Below are 14644 nucleotides of genomic sequence, written 5' to 3' on the forward strand. Positions count from 1 at the left end.
TTTTCATGCTGTCCTCCACTCCAGTGCCTTGATGGAGAAGGGGAGGGTAAATCCGGATTCTGGGATGTCTCTTCTCCATCCAGGAAGTGAAATGGGAGGATGAATATCTTCTGCCTTCATTGCCCATAGTTGTACAAGTGGTTGCCACTGCTCCTCTGGCTAATACCAAATTCCCACTGATTCAGACTGTGAGGCTGTTGCTCAGATGCTCACTTGTGCATGGGGTACATAGGCAGGAGGTTTGTAGGGGGTCTCTGAAGGGTTTCTCCACTTGCAGACATTGTGGGAGCCTGGCTGGCTCCAGCTTGCCCTCTTCAACACCCCCTGGCTCCTGCCCACAGCGGAACCTTCTAGTTTTTTACCCCTGGGAAACCCTTGTCCAGGGGCTGGCCTTCTTGAGTGCATAGTTCAAGCCCAGCAACCTCCCTTGATGTCACACCAGATCCACAAGAAACTTACCCATGTATCTTTGCCACTCACGGTAGGATCTAGGTTGCTCTACAGCTGCCCCTCCCTCCACCCTGCCATATCCTCCCAATGCCCTTTTCTTTGCTCAGGTAGGAGGCATAAGGAAGGTTAGCAAGTCTGATCCCTAAATTAGATTCCTGTCTCAGCCTGGATATTTACCAGGGCTTCTTCTGGAGCCTCTCACAACTAACTGGCTTTGGCGAGTGTGGGGAGGCACTTCCTTTCCCAGTAGCTCCCCTAGACCCCAAACTCAAGAATGCAAAGACCCTCTCCCTCTTCCCCAGCCAGGCTGAGGAAGGAGGGTGGTAAGGATGGGCATGGCAAAGAGTGTGGATGGCTTTGGGGATGGGTGAGGAAGCAGGGTCCTCTGGCTGTCTCTTATAAGACCCAAGAGGGCTTCCCTGGTGGCGCAGTGGTTGAGAGTCCGCCTGCCGATGCGGGGGACACGGGTTCGTGCCCCGGTCCGGGAAGATTCCACATGCCGTGGAAAGGCTGGGCCCATGAGTCATGGCCGCTGAGCCTGCGCGTCCGGAGCCTGTGCTCCGCAACGGGAGAGGCCACAACAGTGAGGGGCCCACGTACCAAAAAAAAAAAAAAAAAAGACCCAAGAAAGGTATCTCTCTTCAGAATGGGAGGCACTTAGCACGTCACTCTTTCAGCTTGGTTCCAGTTTTCCGATGCCAGGAAATTAGGAAAACTTTCACACACTATCCCAGATGTAAAAGTCAACAGAGAGGCAGTTATGGTTGAGTGAAAGATTCAAGTTGAACAGAAGAAAATGCTGGTCATCTGCTGGCCAGGTCTGTTTAACTGGTGAAGAAACATCCAATTAAACAGGAGTTTAATGTGGTCCAAAATTTAATTTTCTTAGTGAAGCAGGTGCAAATTTTATGCAAAAAATTTTTACTCGTTCATGGCTTAATATTCTTTCCAAGACTTCTTAATTATAGTACACTCTTATTTTTACTTTTAAGAATTTTTTCTCTACTTTAAAAATGATGTATGTTTCCAGCAAAAATTTGAGGAAATATAGAAACGTTTCAATAAGAAAACAAAAAATAATCTGCAATTGCACGGCTGAGGCATAATCAAGTTTGGTGGTGATAAAATTCTGATTTTGGACAATTTAAGTTTATATCATAAAAGAAAGATCACACTTCACTATGATTTTACTTTGTTTTACTTTCTAGGTTGGAAAGTTGTACAATGGACACATTTGGGGCAGTAGGATTTGGAGTGTGGAATTTATCAAAAACAACTAGGGCCCTGAGACAACAGAAATTTCTATTTTGCTTTATATAAGCTCACTGCAGTGATAAGAAATGTTTATCCATGAGAAGACACTCCCAGGACCCATCTTCTCCACTTCACTAATGCCTCCTTGCTTTTGACTGTGCCCTGCATTTAGTGGTCAGCATGTACTATGCACGGCCCCTTAGATCTCAGGTGGGCTCTGGCTGAATGAGAACCACCGTGGGAGGGGGTGATGGCCAGAGGCAGCAAGAAGACTCCTCAGCACACAGGAGACCCACTGTTGAATCCCTGGGGATGTAAATTTCCTAGGATCTGCAGTGGTTTCCTGTTTGTGTGCCCTGCAGATTGAAAAGCAGAGCTGCAGCAGCAGCAATACTGCAGGGAGACAAGGATGTGAGGTGCTGGCGAGGAGGGACCACATCCAGGGAACAGACTGGCCACCAGGAGTCCTGCACCAGGTGGAGTGAGGACGTCTGCTCTTGTAGAATTTGTCAACTGGAGGGTGACAACAGTCAGCATCCTGTGATCTTAAAGTTCACTTGTTTTACTCAGCCCCTCCTTCAAGATTTCCTGATGATCCTTTTAAACTTAAAAACAAATTTGTATTTTTATATCCTTTATTGTTTTGGATTCTTAAAGTGAAGAGTGTATAAGTGAGCAAGAATGAGTAAAGGAAGAGAAAGGACTTGTAGCATCAGGACTTGTAGCATCATATCTAAAATTCTCAGACCCTTGAGAAGAACACATGTGCTCTTGCTACTATTGCTGAGGAGCTTCTCGGAACTGCAAATGTAGAAATAATAATAATAATAGCAAATACAGAAGCTTTTACTGTCTGCCAGGCATAATTCTATGGACTCTACATAGAGTAACTGAGTCCTCACCACCACCCCATGAGGTACGTACTATCCCTGTCCCTATTTTATTTCCGAATAAGTTAAAGCCCAGAAAGGTTAAGTGTGGGAGTGGGAATTCAAACCCAGGAAGTGGCCTTAACGATTCGACCTGGCTGCTACTGAGGTATTGCTTCAAAACAAAACCTAAAAGCTCACTTGACTTGTTCACCCGCAGGGTTACCCTTCACACAGTAAGAAGGGGCAGAGACTCTGCAACCACACCCCGGGGCTTGCACCATGCAGTCCACCCTTGAGCGACATGGGTTTGAACTGCGATGGTCCACTTAGATGCAGATATTTTTTCAGTAAATACTTAACGACACTACCACATGATCTGAGAGTGGTTGACTCCACGGATGTGGAACCTCAGATATGAAGGAATTGCGGATACAGAGGAACCACTGTAAAATTATCCTCGGATTTTCCGCTGTGGCGAGGGTCAGCACCCCTAAGCCCCACGTTGTTCAAGGGCAACTGTAGTTCTGGCAACAACAAAAAATAGTGTCTTTTCCTTGGGCAAGCCCTATCATCTCTCTAAGCTTTGGTGTCCTTATCTGTAAAATGAGCCAGACAATGCTGATCTCAAAGTGTTTTGTGGGGAACTAAATACAGTAATATTTAAAATCGCTTTTGGCACAGCAGTCGACAAAATGGTACTCAGTACAATTCCTGATAATTCCTGTTGCGTTAGAAACCAATGGGACTTCTGTGTTGTGTCCTGCATAGGAGAATACGGACCATCTCACTCATTAGGGGGAAATGTCACAAATAAGGTGCAGAGAAATGCGCGGAGGAGTGATGGTGGAGGAGAGGTGTACAGAAAGGGAGTTAAGAGCCCACCATCAATGGTCAGGGGATATTTGTGCCCCAGACCCCTGGGTAAGTGGAAAGACAGGTGGAGGTGGGCAAGGGAAGGGTCTGGGATGACTTCAGATGCTGAGCTTGGGTCGGACTGAGATGGGGGCTGGGAAGTGGAGCCACCGAGCGTGGGAGCTCAGTGGGCTCCGGTGTCCCTCGCTTTCTCAACTCTCGTGACCCAAACCTAGGAAGACAGCAGATTCAGACGGGTAGGGAGACTCGTGAAAATAGGCAGCAAGCTAGAATCAGAGCCAAGCAGACAGGCAGGCTGGCCAGCAGCCTCGGAGGTATAGATTCAGCTCAACCACACAGAGGATTTTAAGGGAGATCTACTTTATAATTAGCCTGTGACAAGAGGAATGCTTCCTTACATTTTGGCATAAGGTTCTGGAATGTCCAGAACGACCCTGGTATGTGGTATGGTAAAGATTTCACATCCTGAACCTTTTGCTGTTGTGTCACTGGTACGTCGCATCTGAGATAGTCCGGAAGGGAGTAAAACTCAGTACTTTTTGGATAACAATTAAAATCCCTGGGTTTGTATAATGTGACATGGTGTGAAGGGCATTGTTTAGCTCTTGGCATAGCTATGAATGCCTAGGGCAGAACACCAAAGGAAAAGGTCTACTTTGAAAGCTTTCTCAGAACATAGCTGGGAGAATTCGCTGGTTAATGCAGATACGTGTCCAAACAAGCACTGGTATGCTCAGGGAGGGTGCAGAGCTGGCAGGCCGCCCTTGGCACAGAGAGCGTGAGTAATGCTTCATTCTAATGAGGGATCTTGGGGGTCTACAATGAAGACTATGTGGTATTTCCCACGTGTCTCTTTGGAATGTGGACTGATTGCACCCACAGTGGAAGAAAAGCCATCAGAAAGTATGTAGTTCCTAAAATCTCTGGGGCTCTACAAGATTCGGATAATTTAATGGCATATAAATGAATTCACAGAAATACACCCAGAGTTCCCAGAGTAAAAGTCCTCCCTTCCCACAGGTAAGTGAATATGAGTGCAAAGTAATGAGACTGTGTTTTGCGGGGAGAGGTAAAGTAATAAATTTACTTTTAAAATTTATTATTATTTTTGGCTGCGTTGGGTCTTCGTTGCTGCGCGTGGGCTTTCTCTAGTTGCGGAGAGTGGGGGCTACTCCTGTTGCAGAGCATGGGCTCTAGGTTTGCGGGCTTTAGTAGTTGTGGCACCGGGCTCAGTAATTGTGGCTCGCTGGCTCTAGAGCGCAGGCTCAGTAGTCGTGGTGCACGGGCTTAGTTGCTCCGTGACATATGGGATCTTCCTGGACGAGGGCTTGAACCTGTGTCCCCTGCATTGGCAGGCGGATTCTTAACCACTGCGCCACCAGGGAAGCCTGGGCATTTGATTTTTAAACTAAATCTATAGGCAGTTCCAGACGTGTTGTAAACATCGTAGCAACCCTGGAATAACTGTTAGCTTTCCTACCTGACTCTTCTGAAAGATAAGAGTCATTTGAACAACAACAAGTTCTTATGTATAAAGCACATGAATTCATTCTTAAGATATAATTTCACAGTCACACTTCACCTGTGAGCCCGGATCATTTGAATTTTTTCTTTCAGAGAAAGCCAATACTTAATGTTTTGGGTAGAAAAAAAAATCTAAAAAGTCACTAGGAAAACAAACGTTCCCCAGTCCTCGTGAACAGTCGGTGATTCATCAATGAAGTGGCAGATGGAATTGAACATGACCGCATGTTTGTTCTGGGGTCTGTAGCCTGGATGTCCCCTTAGATCCAGCCACAGGGCGTGGCTTCCTAAAAGCGAATTCCCTTTTTGTTCAGATTTGGAGCATTATGTGATCATTCAGGCAAAGTATGTGAAGTACTGTACTGACCTTTATTTTATATCTCTGGACTGGCTGGAGCAAAACGCTCCACAGGGACTGGACCTCCCAAAGTGCTCCAGGATTTTGGTGGGATTAAGTGCAGTCCTGGGTTTGGAAGAACGTGATTCAGTCCTAAAGACTTAAAGGAGGTGATGGTGACCCAGAACTCAGGACAAGAGAGTCCCAAGAGGCGGAAATGCTGAGGGGAGAGACCGTTTCTGTGTATGCTAATATATCAAAGAGAACTTGGAATTATACAGAGAAATAAGAAATTATCTTAAGATAAATAATTCTGAAATGTTAAAACATGGTTAGACCTGAAATGAAAGTGAAGTAAACTCAACAGGCAAAAATTCTTTTATCAGATAAATTTGGCACCTCACACTTGGGGCTTATTCATGCCCAAAAGACAAAGTAGAGATTTCCTGCTATTTATTTACCCCAATTTTTCAAAACAAAACCATTAAATGCATGCTATATGTAATAGCGAATTCTGGAAAAGGTTTTAAACTGACTCAGGAAAATGTACATTTTCACTTGTTTCACTTAGAGGATAGAAGTCACTCCTCTAAGAGGTCATTTCTTCTGTCCTCATTTGCATTTGCTGCAACTCCCTCACTCCCAAAAAAAGCAACAACAACAAAAAATCCCAAGCAAAAAAGCCCTTAAGCAATAAAACTGATGTCCAAGAAAAACATTTAGTTTGAAAAAGAGTTGAAAAATGTAGCCTTGGAAGAACCACTGCTTACATGGAATTGTTCAACAAATTCCTGTTGTGTGAGGTTTGGCATATACTTTCTAAAAATATAAGCATCTGGGGAAATGAGACAAAGCCCAGGTCTTGGACCAAATGAGGCACGCAGTGTGAATCTGTTAGTGATTATATCCATAATGAAATATGTGCCCAAATTTAGCAGTGCAAAATCTAATACAATAAGAAAGCCCAGCCGGCACTGTCCTTACCATAATATATAGCCAACAGAGAAGGTACATATGGCGGCCAGTCCGCTGCTCCTGCTGGGGTACGCATGGTGTGATGTCCTCATCTCAATTAATATAAAGGGCAAAACCGTCGTGTGCTGAAAAAGAACAGAGACCAGGTGACACAGGTTCTTATCATCACCCCTAATTAGCTATTTGTCTTCAGTAGGAGAATGGATAGTGTCAATTTCTATCAAAAGTGCCACAGCAGAGAGCAGTATATGGCTCACCTAGGAGGTAGAATGGACGTGAAAACATGCAGTCTATCAATTGCTCCCCTTCTTTTTCTTCTATATCTTAATGTTTAAAATTGTATTTTCTTTATGCCCGTTACAGGAAATTATAGAAATTATAGAAAGATATATAGGGAAAAAAGTTGGAACATAAGAAAGGAATAAAAATTACGACTGTTAATATTTTGCTACACGTTCTTTTCCCTCACTCTTTGTGCATATTATTTATACACAGCTAAGAAGTTAAGATCATACTGTGCATGTAGTTTTGTTTGGGATTATAGCATGAGACTTTTTGATATGCAATTATAGAAATACTTCTAGAATATAAACGCTGACCACAGCTGCTTAAAACTCCATTTTATAGATGTACCAACATTTACTTACTTACTTATTTATTTACGTATTTATTTATTTTTGGCCGAGCAGCTTGTGGGATCTTAGTTCCCCGACCAGGGGTTGGACCTGGGCCCCAGCGGTGAAAGTGCCGGGTCCTAATCACTGGAGCACCAGGGAATTCCCTGACCAACATTTATTTAACTGATTCTTTTTTTTTTTTTTTGCGGTACGCGGGCCTCTCACTGTTGTGGCCTCTCCCGTTGCGGAGCACAGGCTCCGGACGCACAGGCTCAGCGGCCATGGCTCACGGGCCCAGCCGCTCCATGGCATGTGGGATCTTCCCGGACCGGGACACAAACCCGCGTCCCCTGCATCGGCAGGCGGACTCTCAACCACTGAGCCACCAGGGAAGGCCTCTGTTATTGTTTTAAAACAGTATAATTAGCTCTGAAGGGAACCACACAAAATGTACATGTGTGTTAAAACAGAGACAGTATGTATTTTAAAGATCTATTTTATTGGTTTTTTTCACTATAATCTAGTCACCTCAGATAACATTGGCCTGGAATTTCAGCAACAATTTGAGATGCCAACAACAGTTTTACAATAGTGCATTCATGTAAAATTCAAATATATAGTTAGCCCTAAGGCCAAGACTTATCGAATCAATTGTAGAAGAAAAATACCTGCAAATGAAACGTTTACACTGAAGATAATGCTGACTCTTAATAGCCTGTGTGGGTTGTAGAATGATGATGTTATTTTTGACTCATTAATATTAAAAAATATCTAAGCTCTACCTCTTCCTCCATTGCTCCAAACTGAGTAAAAATTCACTCATTTTTCTATAAAGTTATATAAGTTCAAATAACTAACCTGAATATTCTTATCCAGTTATCCAGTTAACTTTATTTTACCTAGCCTACTTGCTGATCATCAGATGTCATACCTGGAAAGCTTAGGATGTGCTTTGGTGATGCCAGGCAAAAAAAAAAAATCTCTTTGAAAGATGAAAATCTCTCCAGATCACTCCATTTCTGGCATCATCACCACTAAAAAGGAGCTACTTGTTCCATAAGTGAGGACAAGAGATCTTTTGGTGGCTAGCTGTGCCTATGTCAGTCTGGCCAGCAGCAAATGTCATATGAGGGTAACAGTTTATCATCAAGAATTTACAGGCACTGAAGAATGTGTATCTGCCTTTCTAAAAATTTATAATGCAAATTATGTTTACTGATAAACAGTATATATTAACAAAGGTAAAAATAGTGCAAAATATTTATAGCGAATATGTTTCCCTGAAGGTAGCTGAAGTTTTATGAACTAAAAAAAAAAAAAAAAAAAAATCGGTAAAAAAATCTACAAAAGGTCTTGCTGAATCTCTAAGTAACCTTTGGTAGCTAATTGTGACTCAAAATCTGTAGCAGCAAGAGGGATAATTATTTTAGAACTGGGAGTACACGAAATTCAGTTCTAATCCACTCCCAGGCAACACTCTGCTTCAATGACTTAAGAACCAGCAAGGAAATAGTCAACTTCATGTAAGACCATCAGCTGGACAAGAATGGTAAGCTTATGTTTTGTTCACTGTGGTATTTGTAGCACTTAAAAAAGAGCCTGGCACATAGGAGGGGCTCAATGAATATTGGTGCAGATAATTTAATCTTCAAAACCATATCTTAAGTGGGAGTTACCAACTCCATCCTGCAGATGAGATAATAAGGACTCATAAAAGGTAATTGTCTTGCCCAAGATCACAGAGCTATTAAGTCTGGAGAGGGTTCAAGACCAATTCCGTCTGTCTCCAAATTCCATGCTCTGCTTTCTATATTAGAATTATATCTTTAGAAGATATCAGAGTTAAATAATCTTTGACTCAAAAAACCTGTGGGAGTGCATGACTGAAGATCACTTACGATGTCTCTCAACAGACAAGAACTATTTTTTGGTTGAGCCTCAAAATAAAAAGATTTTCACTGTGAAAAACGTATTTTACTAAATGAGTTCTTTCCTGTGGCATACAGCATTCTGAATAATATTATATGGAGGAAGGGACCCACAAATGCAAAGTGCCTACTAAAGTCAAAAGTCCTAATGCAGTCCTGTCTCACGCTACTTGAGTTTTAAAACAAAAATTATTTTCTTAGTCAATTCACATTTTTTCTTAAATAAATCTATTTAAAGGAAAACTTATGAGATGTATAAACTCTCATAAATGGAACACATTAAGAAAGATAACCACAAAAACAAATACAATGAAAACTAATTGATCTTAATAAATGTTTGATAGACATGTTTGCCTGTTTGATTCTGAGGCCTGCTAAATAGGGTTGTTAGTCAGTATTAGAGGGGCATTAAAGACATGCTAGAATGCAATACAGACTCTTCTAAATGAAATCAGAAGGACTGAAAGATAATTGAGGGAGAACTACCTTTTCACCAGGTGATTCAATAGTATTTAATGCCAGGCCCCTGTACCACATAAATTATCTCACATACAATGAGAGACACACCTATGCACTGGAACAGATTATCTGTAAATTGTAGCTGTACCTTCTAAATGCTAAATGATTTGATTTATGAACAGGTGTTCTTTTGCCAGAAAAATGGAAAGACAGATGAGTAGGAAGTTTAGGTATTGATGGAGGAACTTAATGGTATTTAACAAGATTAAAGAAATGAATTTACATGACGCAAGAAGGATCTGGACTTGCCATGGGGAAAAATATTTTCATTATCTGTGATGGCATTCAGTAGCCTATAAACTAAAGAGAAGTTTTATAATAAACTCTGCTGTGGAATAAATAGAAGGATAAAAATATATGCTGTGTGACAGTACAGATTCAGGCAAGTGGAGCGAATGAATTATGGGAGCACTCCAGATTACTTTAGAGCTCTAGCAACTGTGGCTGCAGTCAGAGTGTACAACACAAAAAATATCAGACAAGATTTGAGGACTCTGTTCACCTGCCATTTCTCTGGTCTTTCTCCTTCTCTCCAAAGTATTTTTTTTTTTTAAATAGAAGAGTACTGCTATCATACCACATGAACAAAGATTAAAAATTGTTTCAGTGAACAGTGGGATACATGTATCTTTTTGAATAGCCAGGACATGGAAGCAACCTAAATGTCCATCAACGGAGGAATGGATAAAGAAGATGTGGTACATATATACAATGGAATATTACTCAGCCATAAAAAAGAACAAAATAATGCCATTTGCAGCCTCATGGATGGGCCTAGAGATTGTCATACTGAGCGAAATAAGTCAGACAGAGAAAGACAAATATCATACGATATCACTTGTACGTGGAATCTAAAAAAATGGCACAAATGAACCTATTTACAAAACAGAAATAGAGTCACAGATGTAGAAAACAAACTTATGGTTACCAAGGGGGAAGCGGGGGAGGGATAAATTGGGAGATTGGGATTGACACATACACACTACTATATATTAAATAGATAACTAATAAGGACCTACTGTATAGCCCAGGGAACTCTATTCAATATCCTGTAATGATCTATACAGGAATACAATCTAAAAAAGAGTTGATATATGTATATGTATAACTGACTCACTTTTCTGTACAGCAGAAACTAACACAACATTGTAAATCAACTATTTGCCAATAAAAATGAATTAAAAAAAAAAGACAAAAAGGGGCTTCCCTGGTGGCGCAGTGGTTCAGAGTCCGCCTGCCGATGCAGGGGACGCGGGTTCGTGCCCCGGTCCGGGAAGATCCCACATGCCGCGGAGCGGCTGGGCCCGTGAGCCATGGCCGCTGAGCCTGCGCATCCGGAGCCTGTGCTGCGGCATTTGGTTTACTGGCTTCCAGTGGAGTAGTGCTCATGGTGGTCCCCACGACGGTAGACCACATTTCTTGCCTTTATGGGTGTCAGGATATCTAGTTTTTCTTATATCCTATGACAACTTTTTTTTTTTAATTTTTATTTATTTATGGCTGTGTTGGGTCTTCGTTTCCGCGCGAGGGCTTTCTCCAGTTGTGGCAAGCGGGGGCCACTCTTCATCACAGTGAGCGGGCATCTCACTATCGCGGCCTCTCTTGCTGCGGAGCACAGGCTCCGGACGCGCAGGCTCAGCGGCCATGGCTCACGGGCCCAGCCGCTCCGCGGCATGTGGGATCTTCCCGGACCAGGGCTCGAACCCGTGTCCCCTGAATTGTCAGGCAGACTCTCAACCATTGTGCCACCAGGGAAGCCCCTATCCTACAACAACTTTTGATCGTAAATAAAAAGTTGAAGGATGGCTGTGCGTGTGTGTGTGTGTGTGTGTGTGTGTGTGTGTGTGTGTGTGTGTACGCGTTCAGAGCACCTGCATTCTTGTGGGTACTTGCCTGCAGGCAGGGCTAGAGGTGTGACCAGACTTAATGGGGAGGATGCGGTGAGGGAGAGTTCTTATGATGTCCTAACAATTGACAGGTATATCATAAATAAAAATAATATGGAAAACTGCTCTAGGATACAGAAAGGTAAAATTAATAATTCTTATTAATTTCATATTGTAACATGAATATTTTGTTCCTTTGCTCCCCCCACCCCTTAACCACATCTAGAGTAAAAGGGGATTAAAATAGACATTTTTGTGCTGTAATAAAGCAAGAAGGAATTTCCAAGTTTGAAGATAAAGCCCATCGTGTTAGCAAAATGTGTTCTAAAACGATAGGAAGGGTGACATGACAAAGACTGGCAAAAAAAAAAAAAAAAAAAATCACAAAACACTAACTGATGCTAACCTTTGCAAATCTTCCAGGCTCTCCAAATAAGGCAAACGTTTGATGAACGCAGGGAAAAGCAGCGTTGGGTGGGGCATGCACAGAACTGGGGTGGGGCTTCCCCTGGAACAAGCATAACTTCAGAGTCAGTGGATGTGAGGACACGGCAATGTCATCCCAGGAAGCTTGGAAACAAAGCTGATGCAGGCTCTAAAAAACCTACATTTTTAACTCTGAAACCCTGACCAAATGTTTTATCCTGCCACCAGAAACTGTCGTTATTAATTTTACTGATGGGTCAGCTCAGGATTTGCCACCTTCCCTCACTCTCGTCACAGTAGGGATATTTTAGTGCTTTGAGTGACAGAAAACTGCCCGTTTTAACCTCAGTAGTTTCCAGTCTCCAGGAGTCAAATGGAACTTTCCCACGTCACGGGCCTCCCTCTCCTAAGGGCTGAGGTGCTGGTTTTAATGTGGTGATGCCGGTACAATATGACACAGAATCTCCCCAGAAACTGCCAGAGCTTTTTAAATTGTGCCTTTCCTGTGTGGTGTTGGATACCCATTCCTGCCGGCTGTCAAATCCGTCTGAGATGCGCTTACACGGGCATCTCAGAATGACGTTAGAAAAGTGACCCAGGGGCAGGACTCAGATTCAGGTGGAACCAATATTTATTAAGCGCCAATATGTTCCAGGCATTTCCAGAATGCTTTATGGACTCATCCAGTTCTAACATTAGCCCCGACAGCTCTTAGGATATGGTTTTAATAATTAGGCCAAATAAACAAAAGAGTGCCACGCATTAAACCAAGCCATGCATATCCTTGCAATTAAGAGCAAATGATGCATTACAGAAACAATTACGCTAAGACAGTGGCATCATTTTACTGGGCTGTTATTTTTGCATTTAAAAAGCATTTTTAATATGACTTGAGAGAAGTTAATATCTCTTCCTGAATCTTCCTAATGAAGGTATCCACAAGGTGCCAAGCGTCTGTGGCATTACTGGGGGGCTCCAGAGTGGTGTCTTCTTTTCAGCCCAGCAGGCTGTGGGCCAACAAAAGGAATTCTTCTTTTTGTGAATGTAAGTCCAGAATTAACCCATGTTGTACCTTAAAACGTAACAGCGACTTGAAAATGACCTAATATTCACTTCTTCCGTGAACATTTCACAATTAGCGTTTGGGGTTCTCACAGAAGAGCACCTCACTGCCCGCAGATGATCGAGTGATTATAATATGATGAGATGCATTCAGACGTGCAGACTCGCAACAGTGCAATGGTCAGAGGGATCTGGTCTGCTAGGGCGGGTTGAGGGAAGGATTCATGCAACAGGAGACATTTCAACCGGGTTTTTATGTGTGACTAGGGCTTCACAAGCAGAAGAAAGGTTAAAGGAAGAAGTTCATTCACAAGGCCAAGAAGAAGAAATAGTGTGTGGAGCACAGTACAGACCACCGAGGGACTGTCACCGCTGTAGGACAAGAAAGAGCATGAAGACTTAAGTCTGGACAGGTGAGGTAGGCAGAAGCCATAATGTGGAAGACTTGTATATGGACTTTGTCCTGTAAGAAGCAGAGCTAGCTCTATAGGCTTAAACTCCTCCATAGAGTTGAAGGTATACAGACACAGGAGAAACATATTTGGGTATTAATAGTAGAAAGAGCAAGCTGGAGGCTGGGTGGAGGACGGACTGCAGAGAGGAGAGCTTTATCTACCGACATACTCCTCTCTCCTTCCTCCTTTCCTTCCTTCTCGCTCTTTCCTCAAGAAATGGCCTTGATTCTCTCCATCACTTTCTTCTAGGTCTTCCTCAGCATCCCCTCTCCCCTACCTCTCCTCAGCCTGCTTACCTACACTTTCCCCGTTTCTACTCTTTTCTCTTTTACTTTAATAATTACCATAATACTGAAAACAGCATAGGGGAAAGGTTAAAAAAGAGAGCTAGTCTTAATTGTGGCAAAGCATATATATGATAGGTAAACACGGTAATCAGTTCATTCATCCCTCTGTGTCGTATGTTGCTTCCCCCGTCATTCATTTATGTGCAGAAATACACAGTGATAAGAATGGCTACCATTTCCTGAGCTACTAAAACAAGCTCAGTTCTATGCTAAACATTTTGCACCAGCATCATGTTTAAATCTTAGAGCAACTCTAATGAAATTGTTTTTTTGTTTGTTTTTTTTTTTTGCGGTACGCGGGCCTCTCACTGTTGTGGCCTCTCCCGTTGCGGAGCACAGGCTCCAGATGCGCAGGCTCAGCGGCCATGGCTCACGGGCCCAGCCACTCCGCGTCATGTGGGATCTTCCCGGACCGGGGCACGAACCCGCGTCCCCTGCATCGGCAGGCGGACTCTCAACCACTGCGCCACCAGGGAAGCCCCGAAATTGGTATTTTCACTTTCATTTTATAAATGAAGAAATGGAGGAACAGAGGGATTAACTTGTCAGAGGTCATGTAGAACTAGTAAACGGTGCAGGCAGCCTCGGACCTCAGATCTACCAGATCATGAATCTGTTTTTACTGTGACACACACGGCTCCCCAAGCTTGCTTGTTTGTTCATTCATTCAGTAAATGCTGATTGTATTCCTGCCATGTGCCACTCACGATTTCAGGTATTTAAATATATCCCAGAACAGAGCAGACAAAGATCCTTGCCCCAACAGACGGCTGGCTGTTCTTGGGAATGCATTTCAATTAGGCTAATACAAACGTGGAGTCTCTCAGCTCAGAAAAGACCAAATTCATTAGGGCTGCATGAGGATTGTATGAGATTCTATAGTAAAAGTGGCTTGTACAGTATATACAAAAAATAATTTATTTTTTGGGATATTCCTCACTTAAGACAAAGTGCTCCATAATGTCATCTAATGTCTACTGCGTGCCAGTCCTCGACGCGGACTGAAGTCATTTACGTCTCACATTGCTCCCCTGAGGCGTATGTTAACATCAGTTCTGTTTTACAAAAACTGAGGCACAGAGTTGAGAAGTTGCTTGAGGTTACCAACTGGAAGGTGGT

The 14644-nt window shown here is 42.8% G+C and overlaps 2 protein-coding genes across 2 annotated transcripts in view; one reads left to right on the forward strand and one right to left on the reverse strand.

Moving 5' to 3' along the window:
• Window positions 1-2146, forward strand: part of ADAT2 (adenosine deaminase tRNA specific 2) — a 145360-nt gene extending 143214 nt beyond the window's left edge. Inside the window, exon 10 of the transcript XR_009543865.1 lies at window positions 2067-2146. The gene's annotated coding sequence lies outside the window, so the exon portion shown is untranslated. The remainder of the gene's footprint in view (window positions 1-2066) is intronic.
• The window catches only part of AIG1 (androgen induced 1), a 235916-nt gene that overhangs the window by 34998 nt on the left and 186274 nt on the right, over window positions 1-14644 (reverse strand). The window contains 1 exon segment of the mRNA XM_060168083.1: window positions 6295-6410. Within this exon segment, the coding sequence (XP_060024066.1) occupies window positions 6295-6410 (116 nt within the window).

Source organism: Lagenorhynchus albirostris, chromosome 12, assembly GCF_949774975.1.
Source record: "Lagenorhynchus albirostris chromosome 12, mLagAlb1.1, whole genome shotgun sequence".
Classification (NCBI taxonomy): Eukaryota; Metazoa; Chordata; class Mammalia; order Artiodactyla; family Delphinidae; genus Lagenorhynchus; species Lagenorhynchus albirostris.